Raw genomic sequence first — 25,037 nt, forward strand, 5'->3', positions numbered from 1 at the left:
AGACAAATGTAACATTTGTGATATTGGGCTATATAAATAAACATTGATTGATTGATTGATAAAGAATGGACAAATGTGTTTAATCGTTAATGTCAGATATGTACTAAGTAAATACATTTGTTCCTGCTCAAGATTAGATTCAACTTTATTGTTATTGCACAGATTACAGGTACTGAGACAACGAAATGCAGTTTAGCTTCTAACCAGGAGTGCACAAAGCAGTAAAGTGAAAAGTAATGTACACAATCTACAGAATAAAATATAGAATGAATTGAATGATGAATAAACAGTGAGGGGTATGAATACACTATATACACAGTAGCCTAGCCTAGTATTAACAGTGTGTTGTATGAATATGCTAAGATATATAAAGTATGACAACGGTAAGCAGTGCAAGTATAGTATACAAATATATAGATATTAATTTAATGATGATAAACATTGTGGAACAATGATGAAAAATGTGAATGGAAGTGGCGACGTGAAACTGACACAAAACAACAACACACTTTTGCCGAGCCAATGGAGAGTTTCATCCCCAGCACGGGGTAAAACCCACCAATGAGTGCTCAGCTCGAGATACCAGCGAGTCGTTTCCCATCAAGCATTTCGCTTCCGCAGCCCGTGGAGAGAAACTGCGCCGCCTCGCCGCGCCTCGCTCTCAAGTCTGCGGGCGTCTTTGTCCCGCGAGATTTCAACGTCTCATGTAGGCGAGCCTCCAGAGCAAGTCGGACAAAATGACTAACCATCATGCAACGCACGAGCAAGACGTTGATCGCAATTGCGCAGGTCTGCGCAGGTCTCGCTTGTCTCAAACAAGCCTAACATAAACAAATAGTGCAACATCAATTTTAACCAAACATTTTGATTTCTCTACCATGCCATAACAAATAAACATCTGGTCTAAATGTACTCAGAATGCCAACTAGCACAAACTTGGAAATTGTCTAAACATTTACACCATTTTAACATCCATTAAACCAGTCTCTCAATTACAGATTCAGTCTATCAGGTTTTCTGATTTCCCTTGTAGATCTTCTGACCACATGTTAAACTTGGAGTGTTAGTATCACAGTCTTTCTGTGGTGAAGGTGTGGACTCAGACTCAATGATGGATTCACTGAGCTGTTGACCAGCCTCTTTTGTTTTCATAAGACTGCGACGATTGCGTCTGAAGATTTGTTCTTCCTCTGTCCTCACAGTGAAGGATCGCGGAAGAACAGTGGCTTTTGTTCTCCATCCATCAGGACCCTCAATCCTGACTGTGTCATTACTTGATAGTAATGGAAGCTGCTTAGCTGTTTTGTCATAGCATGTTTTCTGCTTCATCTGTTGTTGTTGTAGTTGGTGTTGCAGCTTTGGGTGTCTCTTTTGCTTTGAATAGCTTGGCAGTGTGGTGCGTAACTTACGATTCATCAGAAGTTCAGCAGGTGACAGTCCACACTCCAGAGGTGAGGCTCTGTAGCTGAGTAAAGCGAGGTATGGGTCTGAGCCACTCTCATCAGCTTTCTTTAGAAGTTGCTTGAGAATGTGAACTCCCTTTTCAGCTTTCCCATTTGACTGTGGATAATGAGGACTTGAGGTCACATGCTTGAAGTCGTACTGTTCTGCAAATCCTTGCCACTCTCTGCTGTTGAAACACGGTCCGTTGTCACTCATTACTGTGTTAGGTATGCCATGTCTGGCAAAAATTGATTTTGAATGTGTTATGACACATGTTGTTGATGAGTTTGACAGTAGTGCCATTTCAGGAATGTTTGAGTAACAGTCAATGACCACTAAATAGTCTTTACCTTTGAGATTAAACAAATCCATTCCAACTTTATGCCATGGTGCTGTTGGCACATCAGTCACCATCATGGGCTCTTTAGTCTGTTTGTTTCTGTGTGTCTGGCATGTGTCACACGTACCAATCAGTCTCTCGATGTCATTATTTATTCCAGGCCAGAAAACACTGTCTCTCGCCCGTCTTTTGCATTTTTCAACACCCAGATGACCTTCATGTATTCTTTGTAGTACTTCCTGTCTCAATGCGTGTGGAATGACAATCCTTTGTTGTTTCAGTAATAGTCCATCAACGACACTCAGTTCACCTCTGATGTGGTTGAGGAGCGGACAGGAACCTATACAGGCCATCCATTTAGCATATTTGCAATGACACACTGCAGCTCTGTATCTTTTGCTGTTTCTTCAGCTATCTGTCTGGACTTTGTGTCTGATACAGGAAGAGCAGCAGACACCATGTTCACATGACTTCTCACTTCCTCTTCAGTTGTACTCACATTATCCACTGTAGGTGCTCTTGAGAGAGCGTCAGCAAGTATCAGGTGCTTTCCAGGTGTGTAGATCAGCTCAAAGTTATATCTCTGCATTTTCATCATGAGACGCTGTATCCTTGGTGTCATTTCACTTAAATTATTTTTAATGATGGATACAAGTGGACGATGATCTGTCTCTACTGTGAATGAAGGTAGGCCATAAATGTAGCTGTGGAACTTCTCCAAGCCATAAACCAGTCCCAGACATTCTTTTTCTATTTGAGCATATCTGCACTCAGTGTGTGTCATATGGATGCATAGGCCACTGGTTTCCAATGCTCGCCTTCAACTTGTAGGAGCACTGCGCCTATTCCATCCTTTGAAGCATCTGTTGAAACTTTAATCTTCTTTGTTGGGTCAAAGAATGTCAATACAGGTGCAGTTGTCAGAGTCTGTCTGAGTGTTTTCCACTCTTGCTCATGTTTGACTGTCCATTTAAACTCATTTTCTTTGTGCAGGAGCTCACGGATGCAAGACGTCTTTGCAGATAGGTTTGGAATAAATTTACCTATGAAGTTGACCATCCCCATAATGCGAAGTACACCTGTCTTGTCTGTGGGCCTTGGCATATCCTGGCTCTGATCTTTTCTTGGTCAGCTTGTGCACCTTGTGCAGAGAGCTTGTCTCTGAGAAAGACAACTTCTTGAACTCCAAACTCGCATTTGCTCTTGTTAAGCTTGAGTCCATACTTGTGTATGCGCTCCAGTACCTTTTTCAGCCTCTCATTGTGTTCTTGTAGTGTAGAGCCCCACACAATGATGTCATCAACATATGCCCGAACACCATCCAGCCCCTCAATGATGTGCTCCATCGCTCTGTGAAATATTTCGGATGCTGAGATGATCCCAAAGGGCAGTCTGAGGAAGCAATATCTGCCGAATGGTGTATTAAAGGTGCAATATTTGGTGCTGCTTTCATCCAGTTTCAGCTGCCAAAAGCCTTGAGACGCATCAAGCTTTGTGAAGAAGCTGGCACCTGCCATTTCACTTGTGATTTCCTCACGCTTGGGTATCTGATAATGTTCACGCTTGATGTTTTCATTAAGATCTTTTGGGTCCATGCACACTCTTAAATCACCACTTTTCTTCTTTACACAGACCATCGAGTTAACCCAGTCTATTGGCTCCTCAACCTTTTTTATCACTCCGAGCATTGTCATTCTGTCGAGCTCTTTCTTTAAGCGATCTCTGAGTGGCGCTGGAACTCTTCTTGCAGCATGCACAACTGGCTGTGCATTTTCTTTGAGCTGGATTTTGTATGTGAAGGGCAACACACCAAAACCCTTAAACACATCTGCATAACTCTGTACTATATAATCAATAGAGTCATTTGGTGTTCTCACAGTTGTGTTGATGCAATACACTCTCTTGACAAGTTCCAAATCTTCACATGCTTTATCACTCAGCAGTGAATCAAGTCCATCAGCGACAACAGAGAAAAGTAGGTGGTGCACTTTACCTTTTGAGGTTACCTTTAATATGCACACGCCCAAACTGTTGATTTTCTGTCCATTATAATCTTTTAGTGCCCGTGTTCTTCTTTTAATTTGTGGCTTATCTTTCATTGCCTTGATGTCAGACAGGCTCATCATGTTTGCTTTTGCACCAGTATCCAGTTTCATAGTTATTATTGTCCCGTTAATCATCAGCGGAGCTATCCATTTGTCTTCTCTGATTGCATTAACCTCTTTTTGCTCAGTTTCACAGTTCACCATGCCAACAAAAAATGTCTCACTTAAATCATCGTCTTCCACTATGTTTACAGACTTTCTTTTCTTCCTCTCATTTCCTTTTGAGAAGCACTGCTTAGCAAAATGGTTCTTGCCCTGGCAATTAGAGCATTGCTTACCAAATGCCGGACACAAATTAGAAGGAAAAAAAGATGACAAAAAATACAGATTTCAGTATTCTGAGGCTCTGAGCCCCATTTCTTTTCCTCGTGGACGGCAAAAAAACTCCCACATTATACAATTTAAAATAAAAGGGTTAGGCTTAGGGTAAGATATTGAGTAAGAACATGTTTTTATGAACCACACAGCTTCTGGTATTCCAAGACCCGACCGGACAAAAAGACGTGTTGCAGGCACGAAACATACTACCAATAGAAATACATTGCTTTTAAAATCGTTCTGTGTGACACGAAAAAAATGCGAAAATCGTGTTGGTGAACACTAATCAATAGATTAAATTAATTTCGTGACTATAACACGAAATGCCGTGAGACTGGGTTGTGTAGGGCCATACCTATATAAAACATGTCTGTGAAGTTTTTTTTTCAAAATACCAAACAGATCATGCATTTTAGCCATGCCTCATTTCGCTCTATTTGCTCTTTTCCAGCCCTGTTTTTGCAAGGGCTGATTCTGTGAGAAGTCTTGTTCGCAGCTTTTGTGGCAGACTACAGCGCCACTTACAGGCCTGGCATATGTACTACAGCGTCTCCAGCGCTTTCGAGCGGGCTCTCATTCCCCTGGAGAGTTGGCCATATAGGCGGAGCACCCCTTTTCTGACGTCAGAAAAATTCAAATAATAATCAGCTCCGTTGCAGCCCCGTTTTTAGAGATTTGGGTATGGAAGAAAAGAGAGAGGGTTGTGTTTTCTGACACTTGGTGAGTTCCCTGACACACCGGGGACACATATTCATGTATAAAAGACGTACAAAAGTGCATTTTGCATGATAGGTCCCCTTTAATGTGTTTTTATTTTACTTCATAATTTACTCCTGGTACTATGTTTTGTTTGTTGGTCTATTAATGAACTGACTCGTGGATGCGTGGGACTGCCCTCCACAGAGGATGAGTATTTTTGCCCTTCATGCAAGTCGTGATGGCAGAACACTTCCTGCGCCAGCTCGGAGTATACCTGCCTCAGGAGCTGCTGATCCAGTTATACTCTCTGTCTACCCATAAGCCCCCCCCCTCTCAATCAACTTCCTCTTGACTGCCTTTTCTGTTTATTTTATTTTACGATATTCATTTGTTTGCCTGTCCTTGTTTGTCTACGGGGGGGAGAACGGCTGGACACGTGTTCGTCAGAATCGTCACTTCCTGTATTGACAGTGGAGGTGTCCTGACAGCGAACTGTCCTGAGAGTGGAGGCCTGCAGGCACTAGGCAGACCCCTCTCACGCAGTTTGCTCAAAGCGAAACCTATTTTACGCTCTGAAATCTGAACATTTAAAACTAGTTTTATTGCTGATGGATTATCAGAAATCATTTCAAAGTGACACAGACACATTGGATTCACCTATGGATTAACCTTCAGCAGCGTTTTTATCGTTTTAATGCCATTGAAGACAACTTTTGATCAGACAACAACAAAGGTAAGACATATTGCCGTGTTGGCTACCTAATGCTACGTGTTGTGATGTCTTTGTTAGCTTCTCATGTCGCTCATTCATAGTTTATTAAATCTTAAAAAGCCCTCAGACACTGTTGCTTGCAGATGTTGTGGTTTCTCCCCCGCGGGTTTAACAGGTTAATTGTTCAATCTTCCCATATGTACAGATCAATACAATTGAATAAACTGGTAATTGTGTACAGAGAGTCTTTATTAAGATTATTGTAAAATATCTAAACAATAATGGCAGCTTTAAAACACTATTGAAGTCTTAAGATACTAAAGTGAAAGTAAAATGTCATTTTTTCTTCTGAACGGCGTAGAGACAGACACAACATGACAAGACTCTTTGTTCATATTTATAGAATATTTGTCAACACAGAAGTGAAAATGACGGTAAAGTGAAGCTGTTCTCTCTTAAGTAGGGTGTGTTTGATACAGAGGACATAATATGAGGAAACATTGAATATGTGTAATTATAAGTAAAGCACAGAAGATGGCAGCAAAGTTTTACTTTCCCTTTATTGGAGCTTCCAGTACAAGTAAAGTCCAAATGTGAATTTCACTTTATATTTAAATGACTATTAGATTTCTTTCTGACAAGCCTTTTTTCCAAGTTTTACATAAAAAACGATTTAAGATATGTTTTCACCTGGAAGTTCACACTGTTTTCTGTTCTCTGTTCATCTCCAGCTCTCCATGATGCTTCTCCACACTGACGGAAAGCCCCTTACAACTCCTCTCAGAGCTCTCAATGTTTTAGTTTTCCTTCTTCTCCTAACACACCACTGTAGAGGTAACTATCACACAAGCTTTAAAAGTACATTTTATAGTGGAAGGAGGAAGTTGAATTTAAATGTATATTAACAGCAGAATATAGTTTGAGTTTAGCGTGTAGGCTCTGTCCTGATCACTCCCCGCAAATTGATATTTTTCACAATGAATATTGAGGAGTGATAATTAACTAAAGATCCTTCTACACTGCATGGACTAAGAGCCTCATGCTGCAGAGGGAACAGCAACAATGAGCCCATTACCACTCTCTGTTAAATCCTCTCTGATTAGTCTACTGTCTACTGCCAAGACTTTCTAAATCCTAAATACAGAGCCAAGAGGTTCAAAAGTCTTTCAGGAACCTTGAATTCCAATATATTGGTCGTTATGGTTTTATTTTCCAAAAGACGCCAAAGATATGTCACTTATAAGTAAATACTATGTAGTGAACACTCGAGCTACCATCATTTATGTCCATCTATACTTTCTACTATCACACATGTTAATAAAAAAGATCCAAATCTGTCTTAATTCAAGTACAATTACTTGGATTTTTCAAGTCAAAGTCGAAGTCAGTCAACTTTAATGTTAGTTATGTTGTTTTCTGTGTGTTTGTACAGACAGAGATCGAAATAACGTTTCCAACAATCCCGAATAAAAAATACAATAATACAAATATACAAATATGTACACAAATATGTATAAAATATGTATAAAATATGTATAAAATATGTATATCTTATATATATACAATAGTAATAATATATATAATAATATAGACACATTTACACATATGCACACATTAAGATAAAACACAGCAATCAATATATACAAAATAACAGTCACTTCAAGATTGTCCATAGCAGCGTAAAAATGTGTCTGGTGCTGGAATTGAGTGTCTGAGTGTGGAGGAGTTATAGACTAGTGGGGGCAGGGGGGAGAGAGGGGAGAGAGTTCAGCCTCCTGACAGCCTGGTGTAAAAAACTGTTCTCTAATCGAGTTTGTTTATTTCACATGTTTAAATTGGAAGAGATTAAAATGTACTTCCTTTGTATTCCCAGGTCAGTCTCAGCTGATTGGCTCACCTCAGCCAATCGTAGCAAACCTTGGCGGTGACATCATTTTGCCGTGTTATCTGGTGCCGGCAATAAATGTTGCCGATTTGACGTTGGAGTGGACGAGGCCCGACATGGACCCCAGATTCGTCCATGTGATGCGGCTTGGTCACGAACTTGTGGATAAAAAACACAAATTATTCAAGGGAAGAACATCGATGTTCACCGATGAGCTGAAGAACGGAAACATTTCTCTGAAACTCTCCAACGTACAACTCTCCGATCAGGGGAAATACAGATGTTTCATTCCAGAACTGGGCCGGCAAGCTTTTGTTCAACTAGTTTGTGGTAAGTTCACAATGTATGTGTTCAGGGTGCATGTGCCTTTTATCTCTAGGAAAGGACTGTATTTTTATCTCTGTGTTCCAAAAGACTATGATAATTGAATACTCTAGTCTGGAGCCCAAAGATGAGAGTATCAGATTGTAGTTGGTTGTATGGAAATAGTATAAGTCACCGCTTTTTACAAAACATGTTTATTCACATAGCAACAAGCCATACAACTGGGAGACAATTCAATTTCAGGATGAATACTATTTATTAGGGTTAGGGTAACTTTTAATAATGAGTTGAACATAGTTTAAACACTGAAAGCAAATGCTCTTAAAGGTTAAGAACTCAAGATTTGTCTGAGAGGACAGAGACTCTCTGCTGTCCTGAAGTCAATGAGGAGATTGTTCCAGCACTCTTTGGTTAGGATTTCTGTAATAATTCTCAAGTATTCTGACACTCTGTTCTTCTTTACTAGTATCAGCTGCTGCTCTCCCACCAGTCGTAACGTTATCAGGGCTGGACGGTCAGAGTGGAGGAGTGGTGCTGCAGTGTGAGTCTGCAGGCTGGTATCCGGAGCCTGAGGTGTTGTGGCTGGACGCTGAGGGAAAGCTCCTCTCTGCTGGACCTCCAGAGACAGTCAGAGGTCCTGATGACCTCTATACTGTCAGCAGCAGAGTGACTGTGGAGAAGAGACCCAGCAGCAGCTTCACCTGCAGAGTCCAGCACCACAACACCAACCACACCACACAGACGCAAATCCATTTTCCAGGTAGACTAAATGTTCCTTTAACATGTTTTAGTTTATATATCAGAGACCAAGTTTTACATAAATCCTGTGATGTTCTGTGTTTTATCATTTCAGATGAGTTCTTTAAGCTCCAGTCCAGTTCTTCTTCCATCAATATTGGTCTGGCCGTCAGTTTGGCTGTTTGCATTCTGATAATGCTGGCTGTTTCTTTCTTCTTTTTGTGGAGAGAACACATATTCAGTAAGTCACTAACAGTCTGGTGATTTGATTCAGTTTGGTTAAAGGGACCCTATTATGCTGAGAGCTGTATGTTCTGTAGGTTTGTGTGCATGTTAATGGTCTGCAAAGGCTAAACTCTCTCCCACAAACTCCCCCCCCCCCGCCTGAAATGCCTCCATTGGACTCCTTTGTTTTGAACATAGTGACATCACTTTGTAACACTTGCGCTTCTATTGGCTAGCACTAGGGGCGGGACATCTCTAAGCCGTTGACCAATCACCCAACTGTTCAGCTACATTTAGACTGAAAAGTTTGATGTGCTTCGATCCCTTCCTAAAGTTCCTCTAATTGTCTTTCAACACATCTTAACTCACGTTTCATTTCACACAGAGACAAAGAGAAAGAGTTCGGATGAAGATCAGTTTCTCAATGAAGGAGAAAGAGGACAGCTGATGAAACCTGACGCTGTGCATATGGAGGCTTTGAAGGGAAACGTAGACAATAAGAGCAAACCGGTAAGTAAAGAAACAACAACATGAAAAGTGAAGTCTTAGCAAGAAGCACAGAAGACTTTCACATCAAGATACAGGATCTGCCAGAAATGCATGAAAACATGTGTCATTGTGTGGCACCTTAAGAAATAATCACTAAAGAAACGTGACTGTTCCTCTCATAGAAAAATCAATCTGAGCAGCAGCTGCTTGAGGAGCAGAGGAGGAGAGAGGAAGCTGAGAAGGAAGTCCAGACTCTGAAAGAGGAGGAGAGGAGGAGAGAGGAAGCTGAGAAGGAAGTCCAGACTCTGAAAGAGCAGCTGCAGAACAAGAAGAAAGAGGTTCATCTCCACTTCAATAATGAAACACATTGATTCCTGTTTGAAGTCACTTTCAATGTCGTCCTTAGTGTAGACAAGGTCAAACCTGCAGTGCAGGTCCAAGTGGAGACCACATCCAGACAGTCCTACTTTTAGACTGTGAATAAATGATCTTAATCTTCCTGCTGTTCTTTCAGGTTGAATCTAAAGAGTCTGAGCTGCAGGATCTCCATGCAGAGAAACAGAGGAACCAGAACCAGCTGCAGGATCTCCATGCAGAGAAACAGAGGAACCAGAACCAGCTGCAGAGCCTGAAGGAACATCTGGAGAACAAGAACAGAGAGGTTCACGTCTTCATCTTAAATATTCTGCATTTATTGTAAAACAGAAAAGCATTTGAGGGAAACCCCAAAACAAGTCAGCAGGAGCAGTGACACAGCATGCACACTTAGGGGTTAGGCTTACAAAATGAATTGTAGTACACCATGTTTACTTCAATACATGTTCTTCCATTCAGTAACATTGAGCATAATAGATCCACCTAACTGTATGAGCATCTATAATGATCACATGCTGTGATGTAGTACTCACGTGTCTCTACATGTATTTCCCTCTACCAGCTGGGGACAATTCAGAGGACCATAAAAAGCATTTCCAGATTTCATCCGGTAAGTGGACATGATGTTAGTGCATTACGGCTGTGGATCCTCAGATCAGGGGCGCTGGGGAACCGGTTCAATCCCGCCCTGACCCCCACTGCAGTCAACATGCCGTTGTGTCCTTGAGCAAGGCACTTCACCCTAAATCACTCCTGTGGGAATTGTTCACAGTATTGATGTATTACATGTCTGATATATGTCATATGTAATGTAAGCGCTTTGAGCATTTGGAAAAGTGCTAAATAAATGTAATGAATTATTATTATTATTATTATTATTATTATTATTATTATTATTATTATTATTATTATTATTATTATTATATAAGACAACTAAAAATAACAATGTGGACACAACAGGAGTCAATTATCTTAATATCAATGTGCATCACTAATAGATTGTAAAGAGATAATCAGACTGGATTCTTTAACACATAAAACTGTGCAACACTTTAAAGACTGAACAGTATGTTGAGTCACTTTTCTCAAAAATATCCAGGGTTCAAAAAAAGAAGAACAGAAGAAGAAGAAGGCTGAAGCTGAACAGGAAGTGGAGACACTGGAGAAGAAGCTGGAGAGCAGACAGAAGGAAACAGACACCAACATCACAGAGGTTACTGTTTGAATATGTTACTAAGAGTATAGATTTCAGTTGATCTTCTCTGTATATATAGTTATGTGGATTGGTGCATGATTATAACGGTAAACGATGTATTTAGATTCTAGAGTTGTTTGGGGCAGAGTATTATAAATGTAATAGGTCATTGAGTATCATCTAGATCAGGGGTGGGCAAACTTTTTGGCTTGGGGGCCACTATGAGTTTACGGGCCGGGCCAGTAGCAGAACGGTGAAAAAATATTCAGCTGTCCACTCCTCATTAAACACTCGGCACTCATTGTCGACTTTTCTTTTCTTTGTTCCACTCATTGTTACAGATGCAGGTTCAAAGGTGAATTAGGTTCAAACGTGAATTATGGCGTCATTGTGTCATCGTTTACGTGCCTTCTTATGACCCACACAGCGTTTTACGTCGCTGATTTTCTCCGCAACACCGCTCACAACAACATCAATAGAGGACTGCGTCGGGTAGTTTTTAATCATACGAAGCCAGATTAAATTAAATAACTACTTCTCCAACCATATACCTTTCTCCAGAGTGCCGTGGTTCATTGTTTATTAATGTGGTTCAGCTGCATTATCACCCGCTGCAGTGCTGCTCGTTCACCGGAGTTTATTCTCTCGTTAACTCGTGGCAGCGGCCGCTGGAAAGTATTCACTGTCCGACTGTCACACAAGCAGCTAATAAATATCCCCCATCCCCATCAGTGAATGTGTTTGTCTGAATTGACGCTGTTTGGCATCACAACGCGGTTATGAAAGTTTCTCTGGCATTCTACAGGTGATGTTAGCATAGCAACCAAAGCTAATCAGACTATCTTGACTACTTGTTGCTATCATTTTGTGGCATAAGCCGTTTTCTACACGCACATTTTACCGGCGTAGTTTTCGTTATGATTTTACTTGTGATGGCCACATGTAGCCCATGTATTGATTCCATCCGATAGTTGCAATAATACAAAACAACAGGAAAATGTCTGCCTCTTCACAATGGTCAATAACAGCGAGCGGATGTTCATTAAAGTAAGGTCAAATAAACAGAATCACACTAAGGCGGATACAACCCGTTCTCGTTCCCGTGGGGCCTGGGCCTAAGCATGGTTAGTGTTGCCTGACTTTATATAAGTGTTTTTTATAAGTGTGTGGTCGCATTCTAGTCACTTTGCTCAGCGCTACTGCTTGTAACAACTTGTATTTCGCCATGAACTGTTATTGCTCAGGTTAATCTCGACCCCCTCCAATGTAAGCGTGACGTATTTGGTTCTTAGATCTTGCAGGGTTGCCGACTCCAGCAAAGGTCAATTGTGTCTAGAGTGCGCCATCTAGTGGGATCAACTGAAATGCTGGGTATTGCAGGAAAAAGGCAAAATTAATGCGTGTGGCGCAGTGGATAGAGCCTTGGTATGGGGATCAGAGGGTCACAGGTTCAAACCCCACTGCAGTCAGCATGTCGTTGTGTCCCTGAGACACTTCACCCCAAATTGCTCCTGTGGGGATTGTCCACAGTATTGAGTATGTAAGTCGCTTTGGATAAAAGCGTCTAACAAGTAACATGTAATAATGTAATGCGGTCTTTACTATAATTTGGACAATTTTGTACCAATATTCGGCGGGCCGGATTAAAAAGCCCAACGGGCCGTATATGGCCCGCGGGCCTTAGTTTGCCCATGCCTGATCTAGATCAAAAGGAAACTTCTGTAGTGTTTCCTTTTTATTGTTACCTAAAGGAAGCATAACTAAGTTCAATAGAAAAGGTCTCAGTATAAAACCTTACTTTTTAATTATAAATCAGGGTGAAGTCCTGCAGTGTAAACTAGACATTAGTTTAGTTTCTAACAGATGATGCAGATGAGTCACTTTAGTCCTGATATACATACGAACAAAGGTTAATGATAAAACATGTCTCTCTCTCTCCTCTCAGTGTGAAGTGAAGGAAGCTGAAGTCCAGCAGCTGCAGGAGGAGGTTCAGAGGATGGAGACCAGCCTGCAGACCCTGATGGAGTCCAGCATCATGGAGGTTAGACTTCCTGCATGAACCCTGCTGTATATGAAGATCTATAGTCTGATTCTAGTTCAAAGGAGCCACATCAACTTGTAGATGTGTTGAGCATCCTGGGTCACTGGAGAGTACAATCAGAAATCCTGTTGCTGAATACGTTGTTTCAAAACGTCTCTGTTTCTATCCTTGAAGTTTCACAAATATGTGCACTTGATTAAAAAACATTTAAACGCAGATTTGACGAGTTTATAACCATAGATCCAGGTTTGGTTACCTCCATGTTTACAGTCTTCTCCTCTGTGATGTGATGTCCAATGAGAGGAGTCTGTACAAACACATGGACCCAATCATAGAGACACTTCTCCACAGAGCTTCCAGTGGAACTCATGATGTGAAATGAGAGTTTTAGTTGTTGAGATAATAACATGTAAGAACACATGAACACGTCTGTCTTAATCTCTCCACTTCTCCAGCTGGAAAGAAGCCGAGCTGCTGAAGCCAGTTCTTCCTCCTCTTCACCGGTAAGTGGGTTCAGATCAATACGATCAATACTCTCTTCTGGTTTCCTGACCTACATAAAGCTTCCTTTATAATCTCTGTCTGCAGAAGAGCTGGGAGGAAACGTGTGAATATGAACTTACTGAGAGGCATTTGGTCAAATGTGATATTTCATCTCTCCTGTCTCGTCTTTTAGTTTGAACTGAAGATATTATCCAGAAACAAGTCTCAGGAGGAGGAGAGGAAGAGGAGGGAGGAAGAGGAGCTGAAGGAGGAGATGAAGAGGAGGAGGGAGGAAGCTGAGGAAGAAGTTTCCATCCTGAAGGAGAAGCTGCAGAATGAGACCAGAGAGGTTTGTGTTTGATATCTCCAATCAAAGTCATTCAAAGACAGCGTATGATATCCAGGGAAGCTACTCGTGTCCTAGATCAAATCCTTTCCCCTCCTTTCTCAGATAAAGTAACAACATGCATCTAAACCTGGTTTCACTGCTCTTTCTTCACTCTGCTGACTCACTAACACAGACACACCTTTGACTCTGATCATCTGGAAGTCCAGCTATAAAGAGTTCATCTGGAGGTCTCTCTTCTTCTGTCTGTGTCTCCTCTCAGGTGGAGAGACTACACACTGATCTACAGAGAGGAGGAGAGGAGAGGAGGAGGAGGGAAGAGGAGATGAAGGAGGAGATGAAGAGGAGGGAGGAGGAGATGAAGAGGAGGGAAGAGGAGATGAAGGAGGAGATGACAGAGAGAAAAAAGGTTAATCTTCCACCTATCTGTTCGTTAAAGTTGAAATCCCACATTAACTGCTTTAAATATCATAAACTTATTAAAACGTGTAACAACACATAGCGTCATCTCTCAAAGAGTCAAAGAATTATAAGATTGTAAAATTGAATTGAAGCCACTCTCGATTTAATGGACTTTGATCATTATTTTCTTCTGACTTCAAAGTATAAAGTATATAATAGTATAACTTAAATGAGCTGTTGATTAAGGTGAAGGAATAAAGAAATGAGCACAAGCTCTGTAAATAAACTGAATATGAAATATTTCATCTTTGATGTCCTACGGGGACATTTTTTGGTCAAAACACTTTTGTTATTTTTACTTAAAGTGGACCTATCATGCTACAATTTGACAATTTCTAGCTCTGGGCTGATTCAGTGAGAACAGCACCATCTACAGGCCTGGCATATGTACTACAGCGTCTCCAGCGCTTTCGAACGGCAATGGCCGTGGCTGTCTCCTGCTGATTGGTGGAGTTGGCCCAATAGCCGTAGCGCCACCGTCCTGACGTCAGGACAGTGTTCAAATCTGGATCAGTTTTTATCAGATCCGTTGCAGCCCCTTTTTTAGAGATTTGGGTATGGAGGAAAATAGAGAGGGTTGTGTTTTCTGACACTTGGTGAGTTCCCTGGAACACCGGGGACACATATTCATGTAGAAAAGACGTACACAAGTGCATTTTGCATGATAGGTCCCCTTTAAGTAAACAGTTGAAATCAACATCTGTGTGTTTGACAGCTAACGGACCAAAAACATGCTGACCTATGGAAGATTGAGAAAGAGCTGAAGGAGACACGGAGTCAACTGGAGATCAAGGAGAAAGAAAACAGGCAGCTGAAGAAAGAGGTACACATACACACACACACACACACACACACACACACACACACACACACACACACACACACACACACACACACACACACACACACACACACACACACACAGACACACACCACACACACACACACACACACACACACACACACACACACAGATACACACACACACACAAACACATCACTGTGTAGATGTTTGTTGGTGTAAAATATGACATTTCCTCCTGTGATTTAAACTGTGTGTGATGTGGTTATGTGTTATGTACATTTACTTACATTACATTTCATTTGGTTAATGAGCTTATCATAAATAAATAACATGTCTCCTCCTTCCAGTTAAACGATCAACTCCTCACTGAGCAGAAGAGGGAAGAGGAAGCTAGGAGACATCTGAAGGAGCTGCTGGACCAAAACAAGGAGGTTCATCTTTTCACACAAATATCTTTTTATTTCTATGCAAGACATTGAACGACTGAAACTGGACTCGAGGTCAACTGTGAGGAAGAAAAGTATTTATTGTTCCTTTGAGAGAAAATATGATGCAGACCAGGAACTAGTTTGAATCCAGACCAGGATGTTATGTTCCTTCAAATCAAGTTCAAATGTCTTTATCTCTCTTTACATCTCAGTTTGAGAAGAAGCTCCAGGAGGAGAAGAGAGGAAGAGAGGAAGCTGAGAGAGAACTGAAGGATCTAAAGGAAGAGGTGGAGAGCAAGGTAAGTGTTTCTGAGACTAACAAGACCACAAAACACACACACACACACACACACACACACACACACACACACACACACACACACACACACACACACACAGGGATTGAGTATTTGTGTGTATTGTCTGACTCTCAGGCGCAAGCTGTTGGATATGAGGAGCAGCAGGAGGGCGTCCGCTCGGAGAATCAGACCTCAGACTCAGGATTTAATATCGATGTCGACCAACAGTGCAAATATATCTGGCTCAGAAACACTTCCATTAAGGTAATGTTGTTTGTGTGGATAAACTCTGCATGAGTGCTTTATAAGTGTGAGTAATGTAACTTATCCATATCTCAAATGAGCTGTTCAAACCATCAAAATGACTCGATGCCTAGAATCCAGTTTCTCTTGTTTTCATGTCATCTACAAACACAGTGGGTTCAAATATCATCATAAATGTCAGTCTCTCTCTCTCTCTCTCTCTCTCTCTCTCTCTCTCTCTCTCTCCTCTCTCTCTCTCTCTCTCTCTCTCTCTCTCTCTCTCTCTCTTCTCTCTCTCTCTCTCTCTCTCTCTCTCTCTCTCTCTCTCTCCCCTTATTGAACCTCCTGCAGTACAAAGCTGGGAGGCTGGGTGTTAAATCTGCAGGTTAACGACAACGATCCCATCATGTACACATTTCATCAATCTTTGAAACTTGAGGCTGGAAGAGATGTCACTGTGAGTCTTTCTAGTTCTCTCACTTTATGTTGCATTTTTCCTTTTCAAATGTTTTTCATTCAGAACTGAATTATATGTTAAAACACAAGAATATAAAAAATGCATTATTATTTTAATTATTTCATGATTCAATGATTCTGCTTGTAATTCTGTGATTTTATATTTTACAGATAAGGGTTCCAGGTCAAGGTCACAGTCATTCTGACACTGAGCTGGAGTGGAAGGATCTGAAGCCCTGGAGCTCTGGAGACAGACTGAAGTTCTCCCTCTACAGCAAAACTGGAGATATGCAATATGAACTCTGTATGTAATCCACTTAAACAGAATAACTAACCTCCTCTGTTCTGCTCTGTTGATCTTACTCCACTTTTATTAGAAGTTTCAAATAAACTCTCAATTGCAAAAACACAGCAGGAGTTTCAGGAAGTAGCTCAAATTGAGATGAGATGAGTCATGAGAGAAAGTTCTCATTATAAACATCATAAACAGGAACAGCATGACTTCCTGCCCAAACACAGGTTGCTGTGACGCTCAGTGAAGACGAGGAGATCAACCATTTACAGACACACTTTTATTATTCTGATATTCAACAATTTAAAACATGTTTTGTGGTAAACAGATCTTCCTTTGATTGATGGCCACTGCTTTTATATTCTACTGAAAATCTACTCTTTTCGTTAAAAAATTATAATTTAGAAATCTCAGAAATGGAAATGTTTGAAATTGTGTTTTATATTGATAGGTTCAGAAGCTGATGTGCCGCTTTGATAATGTTCGCTTTGGGAAATACCAACTTCCATGTATGTTTTTAATACATGTCACATGGGGTGCTACTTATTATTATGTTCAATCCACAGAATTATGTTATACGCTACGTTTATGCCATGAAACTGTGAATGTTTTTCTGTTTCTACAAAGCCTCTTAAAAGCCTCTTCTACATATACACATACATTTATATAAAATATATGTTCTGTGGGTTGTGTCTGAGAAGCTGAAAGTATCTGGAGTCTAAAATAAAACTCAGATCAACATACCCTCAGCTCGCCTTTTAAAATAAATGCATGCGTCAGTCAGTATCTCTGTGGTTTTTAACTTTGTCTTGAGTGTGAGAAAATCTATGTCCTCATGGTGTTCATTGTCTTGATGACCAAACTATCTCTGATCTTTGTACATGAGTTATTTCTGTGTGACCCTGAGTTTCCCACAATGCAGCAGTCCCACCAGCAGCAGCAGCAGCAGAGCCACCATCACTACGGTGAACACAGTCCTTAAGACGAGGAGGACGTGAAGGGAGTGATCCGAGGAGGGACACGTCTCTCTGTGAACAGCTGCAAACACAACACAACGTGAATATATATAATAAAAAACTCCACATATATTCTCCAAATGTAAACTACAGTGCATTATCTGACAGCCAGCCAGCTCTCTGGTGATTCTCCACCTTCAGAGATGCTGCACTTGTAGAGTCCTTCATCAGATTTAGAGACTCTTTGGATGGTGATGTTTCCTGTAGAGCTGCTCCTGATGAGGTGGCCATCTTTATAGAAATCAGCTGACAGGATGGAGATCTGGTTTCTGCAGCTCAGAGTCACAGATTCTCCGTCTCTCACAGGGAGGAGAGGACTCTCCAGGATCACAGAGCCAGCTGAGAAACAAAGGTTTTAAGCATGTTCATAACATCTGAAGACACTAGTTCAGAGCCTGTGCAGGATGTGGTCGTGCCGTAGCTTCTTGGGTTTAAAGGTGGGTTGAAGTCCAAGCAGGGCAGACCAGGTTTTTACAGTTTTCTACAGAACTGCTGATCCAAACGGCTTCAAGCGGGGCACTAAATCCCTCTGCATAACACACACGCCTGGCAGGAAGTAGATCACTGCACTTCGCTAGATAATCCTAACTCAGAAACATACGAACAAAGAAACTTCTGTCATTAAAGTGATTTAATGACAGAAGTGATTTCTCAGTTTCTGGGCTCTAGATTTGAGTTATCTCTTCTTTGAGCTCTCTCTTAACGTCTTTGTCGTTTAATTAGATAATCTCATACATCTTATTTATATATCTCACCTCTGACAGTCAGCCAGCTCTCTGGTGATTCTCCACCTTCAGAGATGTTGCACTTGTAGAGTCCTTCATCAGATTTAGAGACTCTTTGGATGGTGATGATTCCTGTAGAGCTGCTCCTGATGAGGCGGCCATCTTTATAGAAGTCAGCTGAGAGGATGGAGGAAGTGGTCGTCTTGTTTCTGCAGCTCAGAGTCACAGATTCTCCCTCCATCACAGGAAGCACAGGACTCTCCAGGATCACAGAGCCACCTGAACAACATCGGGATCAAACGTTTAGTCTTATCTGTTATTTATAATAAAGAATAGGAGGTGATTTAGACAGAAGGAAGAAATGTCATCCTGAAAATACAGTGAATGTAAAATGTGGCAACATACACATACTGAATGAAAATATCAGAAATAAACAGAACTACATGATCAATAAATCAGAAATGAGATAGTAACATAGAGTAGTGTATCGTCTGCATATTTAAAAAGCTAAGGGTCATTGCACTTCCTGCATATTTATGACACACTTGGTCAGAATCAATATGTTTTACAAGTACTGTATATAGATGTAACATTGAAAAATAGGTGCAGTATATCTGAATTAAAGAGCATTGCAGTTTAAAAAAAAGTCTTAATTATGATAAACATACCAGTGACGGTGATGTGGACAGAGTTGCTCTTCTCTCCTTTCTCATCCTCACACCAGTAAACTCCACTGTCTGAATCATAGGCCTGTTGAATGGTGCAGTTCAGTGTTGATGAAGCAATAATATAACAACCCTGAATTAACTCATTGTTGTTCCTAAACCCCCTCAGAGCAGAGCCAAGACCCTCGCAGAGAAAAGAGAAGGGCTCGTATTCAAAGAGCTGCAGTCTCTCTGTGACAATGTGCAAAGCTGCGTCTGAAAGTGAGAGACAATTAATCATCTGGTTTATACAAATATTGCAAAACTATGATGTTAATCGAAGAAAATCACTGTATTTGTCAACACAACACAATGCACGGACACACTGGTATTTCCTATCGACATGAGCATGTGAATCTTTAGTAGTTGCTACACACCATAGTTTTGCGTAGAGCTCTTCTGAATGTGTGCACCCAGCAGAATGATGACACACGTCACTGGATATAAAAATAAAGACAACTGTAAATCAGCCTCATATGTGTTAATATAAAAGAATAAATGAAAGTTGAAAGAAAGCTGAGACTCACGCAGTCGGCTGCAGAGCGCTGTGACCTCCATGATGTGTTCCTGCTGTCTGAGCGTCTCACTGTGAGACACAGAAATATAATGTGAGTGAGAACTTCCTCTTCCTGTGCAGAGTATTCTGAGGCTGGGGTCAGACTCTGTGGTTTCAGCTCAGAGCTCTAGATGAAACCGTTACCAGTTAAAGGGCCCATGTCATGGCCATTTCCACTGATCATAATTACATTGTTGAGGTATACTAAAATAGATTTATACTGTGCAATTTTCCAAACTCACATTGGTTTCGCATACAGCATCTCTGTCAAGCATGTGTATTCAGCAGTATTCACTTTCTCCACTAAACGACTCGTTGGAGCTCTTGCCCCCCCCTCCCTGTGAGCCTAGTGTGCTCCGATTGGTCAGCTCGGCCAGTCTGTTCTGATTAGTCAACCACCAGAGAGGCTCCGCCCGCTTTTTTCGGGGAACATCAGTGTAATAATGGCGTCGGTACAGCTGATATTTTATACTAACTAACCGAACTGAACCTACAACTGTTGTTATAGAAGAGTGTGACGGCCCCAGGGCCTTTGTGCAGGTGTGTTGCAGGGCTTACGGTGGGGTGGAGCTGAAGAGGGTAATCAGCGCGATCACGGACACCTCCGTAGCCGGTGCTATTAATCCCAGCGGCCCGGAGTCTCTCTCCAAAGCGGCTGCAGAAGGACGGACTGAGCGACCCTCTCCCCTCGACCACCTATCTCTGCATTTACCACAATAAATGTGCCGTGGTTTTGTAAACTTGTGTATGTCTCCTTGCCTTTCCGTTGTGGCCTACGAGCCGGTCATAACAAAGAGTAAGTTATTTTTACCCGTTATAAACTACTACTGTTTGATGAGAAATCAAATCATGGTTTGCTAATATATGAATTCAGGGAAGAAATGATAGGCCTACTAAGTATTTCCATTAAACTTTATTTTTAGAAATGTACAAAATGAACATAAATATACATATATACACACGGTATATCATCCATTCCTCCTCGCATCTTGCCTGCGCACAGTCGGTGCGGTGCCTTTTAGCACGAGGCCTCAGTAGTAGTAGAATCCCGTCCCCGTCATGGATTGTCCGCCAGGATCTGGCTGGACGAAATCAAATGCAAATCACAAAATATTAGAGAAACTTAGTTGTTTTTAGATTCGTTAGTAGTAGTTGTGTAATGAACAGCTTGCCTGCTAATATGCTAACCTAGCTTTGTTTACCTTGGTAGCTAACACGATATGAACGTTAGCTTGGAGGAAAGGCAACTATAATGCAGTGTAATAAAACTACTACAGTATGAACAAAAGCTAGTGGTTCATATTAGGCTAGCAATAACGTGTTTATAATTGCAATCGTATACGGGTATTCTGCTACCATACAATGTAACTTGCATGAATACATTGTTTTGCGCTAGCATACAGCTAGCCTCGTTAGCTACATGCAGTATGTACATGTACTGTCACAATGTACGGTAAATCACCCGGACTATACTGTATGAGTATTCCGTGTGTGTGACTGCAGACATTCTCCTGCCATGACAAACATGTAAGGCCATCTGCTGACATTGTAGTTGATATATTTAAACGCTAGCAACGTAGCATCACAAAAATGTTTTTCCGACCAAATCTAGCTCTAGCTCCGTGTGTTAGATCGGTTGCATACACGCTACGCCAGCTATAATGTAATTACGTTTCGCGACTGACCGCACGGCAAATCACCCGGAGTATACTGTCAATAGGTATTTTGTGTGTGAATGCAGACATTCTCCTGCTATGAGATGCATGTATGCAAGGCCATCTGCTGATATTAGAGTTGATATATGGAAACTCAGTTTCTTAGAAACTTAGTTAGCACAGTTAGCACTGTGTCAATGGCTTAGCAGTCCAACACAGTTTACACATTTAAACAGTCTTGTTTGATAAATACACAAATAACAATGCAAACTTACAGGTTGTATACCCGGATCTTCCCCTGCTCCAAACGGTCCAAACAAGCTGTGCATATCCGGCCTCAAACTGGGCAATGTTTTGGAAGCTTTCGTCTGTGAAAATGCCGGTTCGAACCTCTGGATGAGGAACACGCCGCTGCTGGTGTGGCCATAGCTCTTCGGGATTGGTCCATTTCGTTCCGGGTACCGCATGACATCAGGCGGTACCCGGAAGAATCAAATGGGCAGTGACGTATCTCCAACGAGGCGTTTTGGGGAGGTATTTTCTGTGTTAGAGTTTTACTCGCTACAGGGTGTACTTTGAGGGTTTTGACTCTGCACACCGTTTACATGCATAAAAACCTTCATAACACACAAGGGGACGGGTAATAACCGGAAAAGCATGACATGGGAGCTTTAACACGTGGCTGAGAACATCATGAAGAAACACATTACTCACTTTGTGCATGAAGTCTACAAGTGCAGCATCTCTGAAGGTGGAGAATCACCAGAGAGCCGGCTGGCTGTCAGAGGTGAGATATTGCATTATATCTAACATTTGGGGAATATATCTGGAGCTTCTGGGTTATATATATATATTTATGTTGTGTTGTGTTTGTAGCGTTCACAGAGCTGGCTGCACATATTCAGCACATATTCAGAAGAGTTCTATGAAAAACAATGTAGGGTAGCAAAAGATTCACTTTTTACATTTTTTCACATCATGCATTCCTTATTTTCTGCATTTTTAATTCTCAATCAGATTCAAGTTAAAGGCTGATGATAATCTGTTTATGTCTCTGTAGAGTAATATAATGTTAATGTCGTCAAAATTATTTATATTTTTTAACCATAATAGTAGTTTGACACGAAACCAAGTGTTCCAGATTGTGAAAACTTCCAGCTCACTTTTGCATTTTCAATTCTTCCGATTTTGATCATAGTTTTGCGAGTCAGTTTTTATTTATCAGATGTTTAGTTTTCTCTGTTTCTGTCCTCAGACGCGGCTTTGCAAATGATTGCAGAGAGACTGCAGCTCTTTGAATACACACCCTTCTCTTTTCTCTGCGAGGGTCTTGGCTCTGCTCTGAGAGGGTTTAGGAACAACAATGAGTTAATTCAGGGTTGTTATATTATTGATTCATCAACACTGAACTGCACCATTAAATCAGCGTATGCACCGGACAGTGGGGTTTACTGGTGTGAGGATGAGAAAGGAGAGAAGAGCAACTCTGTCAACATCACGGTCACCGGTATGTTTATCATAATTAAGATTTGTTTTAAACTGCAATGCTATTTTTCCTTTAAATCAGATATACTGCACATCTTTTTTTATTTTACATCTATATATTCATTTATTTTTCTTTGAATTAATATTCATTGTACACATTTTATAATAGTTTTGCAATATTTGTTAAAATACATATTTACCATAATACAGCAAAGTCAATTCCTAGTATTTGAAAACCCACCTGGCAGTTCCAGGTTTGTTCACAATGAAACCTTTTAGATTAGTTTTATATAAGTAACACAGAAACTATGCTTAACATTTACAGTAATGCTGTCTCTGGGATATCAAAGGACATTTGGTTAGAATGAACCTCTATGCAGACGATACACTACGTTACATTACTGATTTGTTCTGATATATTCATCATCGTATTTTCAGTCATTCTGTGCATGTTACTATCCCACTTTACATGCACAGTATTTCATGATGCCATTCCTCCCCTCTGTCTAAGTTATCTCATGTTTTCTGATGTGAATTACTATTATTATTACATTTGTCCGTTTGATCCCGATGTTGTTCAGGTGGCTCTGTGATCCTGGAGAGTCCTGTGCTTCCTGTGATGGAGGGAGAATCTTTGACTCTGAGCTGCAGAAACAAGACGACCACTTCCTCCATCCTGTCAGCTGACTTCTATAAAGATGGCCGCCTCATCAGGACCAGCTCTACAGGAAACATCACCTTCCACAGAGTTTCTAAATCTGACGAAGGACTCTACAAGTGCAACATCTCTGAAGGTGGAGAATCACCAGAGAGCTGGCTGACTGTCAGAGGTGAGATATATAAATAAGATGTATGAGATTATCTAATTAAACGACAAAGACGTTAAGAGAGGGCTCAAAGAAGAGATAACTCAAATCTAGAGCCCAGAAACTGAGAAATCACTTCTGTCATTAAATCACTTTAATGACAGACGTTTCTTTGTTTGTATGTTTCTGAGTTACGATTATCTAGCGAAGTGCAGTGATCTACTTCCTGCCAGGTGTGTGTGTTATGCAGAGGGATTTAGTGCCCCTCTTGAAGCCGTTTGGATCAGCAGTTCTGTAGAAAACTGTAAAAACCTGGTTTGCCCTGCTTGGACTTCAACCCACCTTTAAACCCAAGAAGCTACGGCACGACCACATCCTGCACAGACTCTGAACTAGTGTCTTTAGATGTTATGAACATGCTTTAAAACCTTTGTTTCTCAGCTGGCTCTGTGATCCTGGAGAGTCCTCTCCTCCCTGTGAGAGACGGAGAATCTGTGACTCTGAGCTGCAGAAACCAGATCTCCATCCTGTCAGCTGACTTCTACAAAGATGGCCGCCTCATCAGGAGCAGCTCCACAGGAAACATCACCATCCAAAGAGTCTCTAAATCTGATGAAGGACTCTACAAGTGCAGCATCTCTGAAGGTGGAGAATCACCAGAGAGCTGGCTGGCTGTCAGAGGTGAGATATTGCATTATATCTAACATTTGGGGAATATATCTGGAGCTTCTGGGTTATATATATATATTCACGTTGTGTTGTGTTTGCAGCTGTTCACAGAGAGACGTGTCCCTCCTCGGATCACTCCCTTCACGTCCTCCTCGTCTTAAGGACTGTGTTCACCGTAGTGATGGTGGCTCTGCTGCTGCTGCTGGTGGGACTGCTGCATTGTGGGAAACTCAGGGTCACACAGAAATAACTCATGTAAAAAGGTTAGAGTTTGGTTATCAAGATAATGAACACCACGAGCCGAGGACATTATCACTTGGTTCAGCTTTGTATCTCTTCTTCTGCTCAGGTTGTGTGTGAGGTGTGTAACTTTTCTGTGTCACATGATGGTACGAGCAGCAGCTGCTAGACTTTCTCACACTCAAGACGAAGTTAAAAACCACAGAGATACTGACTGACGCATGCATTTATTTTAAAAGGCGAGCTGAGTGTATGTTGTTCTGAGTTTTATTTTAGCCTCCAGATACTTTCAGCTTCTCAGACACAACCCACAGAACATGTTTTTATTTAAATACGTGTATATGTAGAAGAGGCTTTTAGGAGGCTTTGTAGAAACAGATAAACATTCACAGTTTCATGGCGTAACTTAAATTGAGTAATAAATAATAGGAAATATAGGAACACAATTTTAAGTCAGTTAAACAAAATACTGCTATAG

The 25,037-nt window shown here is 41.1% G+C and overlaps 2 protein-coding genes and 1 long non-coding RNA gene across 4 annotated transcripts in view; 2 read left to right on the top strand and 1 right to left on the bottom strand.

Annotated features, from left to right (window-relative positions):
• Nucleotides 1-5,164: 5,164 nt before the first annotated feature.
• The window catches only part of LOC117469799 (trichohyalin-like), a 126,285-nt gene continuing 106,412 nt past the window's right edge, over nucleotides 5,165-25,037 (top strand). The window contains exons 1-19 of the mRNA XM_034114235.1: nucleotides 5,165-5,638; nucleotides 6,349-6,451; nucleotides 7,491-7,832; nucleotides 8,293-8,586; nucleotides 8,680-8,805; nucleotides 9,175-9,299; nucleotides 9,461-9,616; nucleotides 9,793-9,939; nucleotides 10,216-10,263; nucleotides 10,753-10,866; nucleotides 12,794-12,889; nucleotides 13,345-13,392; nucleotides 13,566-13,721; nucleotides 13,981-14,059; nucleotides 14,105-14,127; nucleotides 14,896-15,003; nucleotides 15,333-15,416; nucleotides 15,626-15,712; nucleotides 15,848-15,976. Of these exons, the coding sequence (XP_033970126.1) occupies nucleotides 5,600-5,638; nucleotides 6,349-6,451; nucleotides 7,491-7,832; nucleotides 8,293-8,586; nucleotides 8,680-8,805; nucleotides 9,175-9,299; nucleotides 9,461-9,616; nucleotides 9,793-9,939; nucleotides 10,216-10,263; nucleotides 10,753-10,866; nucleotides 12,794-12,889; nucleotides 13,345-13,392; nucleotides 13,566-13,721; nucleotides 13,981-14,059; nucleotides 14,105-14,127; nucleotides 14,896-15,003; nucleotides 15,333-15,416; nucleotides 15,626-15,712; nucleotides 15,848-15,976 (2,304 nt within the window). The 5' untranslated portion in view covers nucleotides 5,165-5,599. The remainder of the gene's footprint in view (nucleotides 5,639-6,348; nucleotides 6,452-7,490; nucleotides 7,833-8,292; nucleotides 8,587-8,679; nucleotides 8,806-9,174; nucleotides 9,300-9,460; nucleotides 9,617-9,792; nucleotides 9,940-10,215; nucleotides 10,264-10,752; nucleotides 10,867-12,793; nucleotides 12,890-13,344; nucleotides 13,393-13,565; nucleotides 13,722-13,980; nucleotides 14,060-14,104; nucleotides 14,128-14,895; nucleotides 15,004-15,332; nucleotides 15,417-15,625; nucleotides 15,713-15,847; nucleotides 15,977-25,037) is intronic.
• Nucleotides 16,296-17,486, top strand: LOC117469807. The gene is made up of 2 exons (XR_004554617.1): nucleotides 16,296-16,412; nucleotides 16,583-17,486. It is a non-coding gene; the product is annotated as an uncharacterized LOC117469807 (long non-coding RNA).
• LOC117469801 (low affinity immunoglobulin gamma Fc region receptor II-like) overlaps nucleotides 17,572-25,037 on the bottom strand; it is an 83,366-nt gene continuing 75,900 nt past the window's right edge. The window contains exons 1-6 of one of the 2 annotated variants that reach the window (XM_034114239.1): nucleotides 19,676-19,710; nucleotides 19,526-19,585; nucleotides 19,113-19,364; nucleotides 18,475-18,723; nucleotides 17,855-18,058; nucleotides 17,572-17,741 (exon numbers count right to left, since the gene is read on the bottom strand). In XM_034114239.1, the coding sequence (XP_033970130.1) occupies nucleotides 17,590-17,741; nucleotides 17,855-18,058; nucleotides 18,475-18,723; nucleotides 19,113-19,364; nucleotides 19,526-19,585; nucleotides 19,676-19,706 (948 nt within the window). In that variant the 5' untranslated portion in view covers nucleotides 19,707-19,710 and the 3' untranslated portion in view covers nucleotides 17,572-17,589. Of the gene's footprint in view, nucleotides 17,742-17,854; nucleotides 18,059-18,474; nucleotides 18,724-19,112; nucleotides 19,365-19,525; nucleotides 19,586-19,675; nucleotides 19,711-25,037 lie in introns of those variants that run through there. The other variant, XM_034114240.1, reaches the window with a different exon arrangement.

Source organism: Trematomus bernacchii, unplaced genomic scaffold (assembly GCF_902827165.1).
Source record: "Trematomus bernacchii unplaced genomic scaffold, fTreBer1.1, whole genome shotgun sequence".
NCBI classification, from domain to species: Eukaryota; Metazoa; Chordata; class Actinopteri; order Perciformes; family Nototheniidae; genus Trematomus; species Trematomus bernacchii.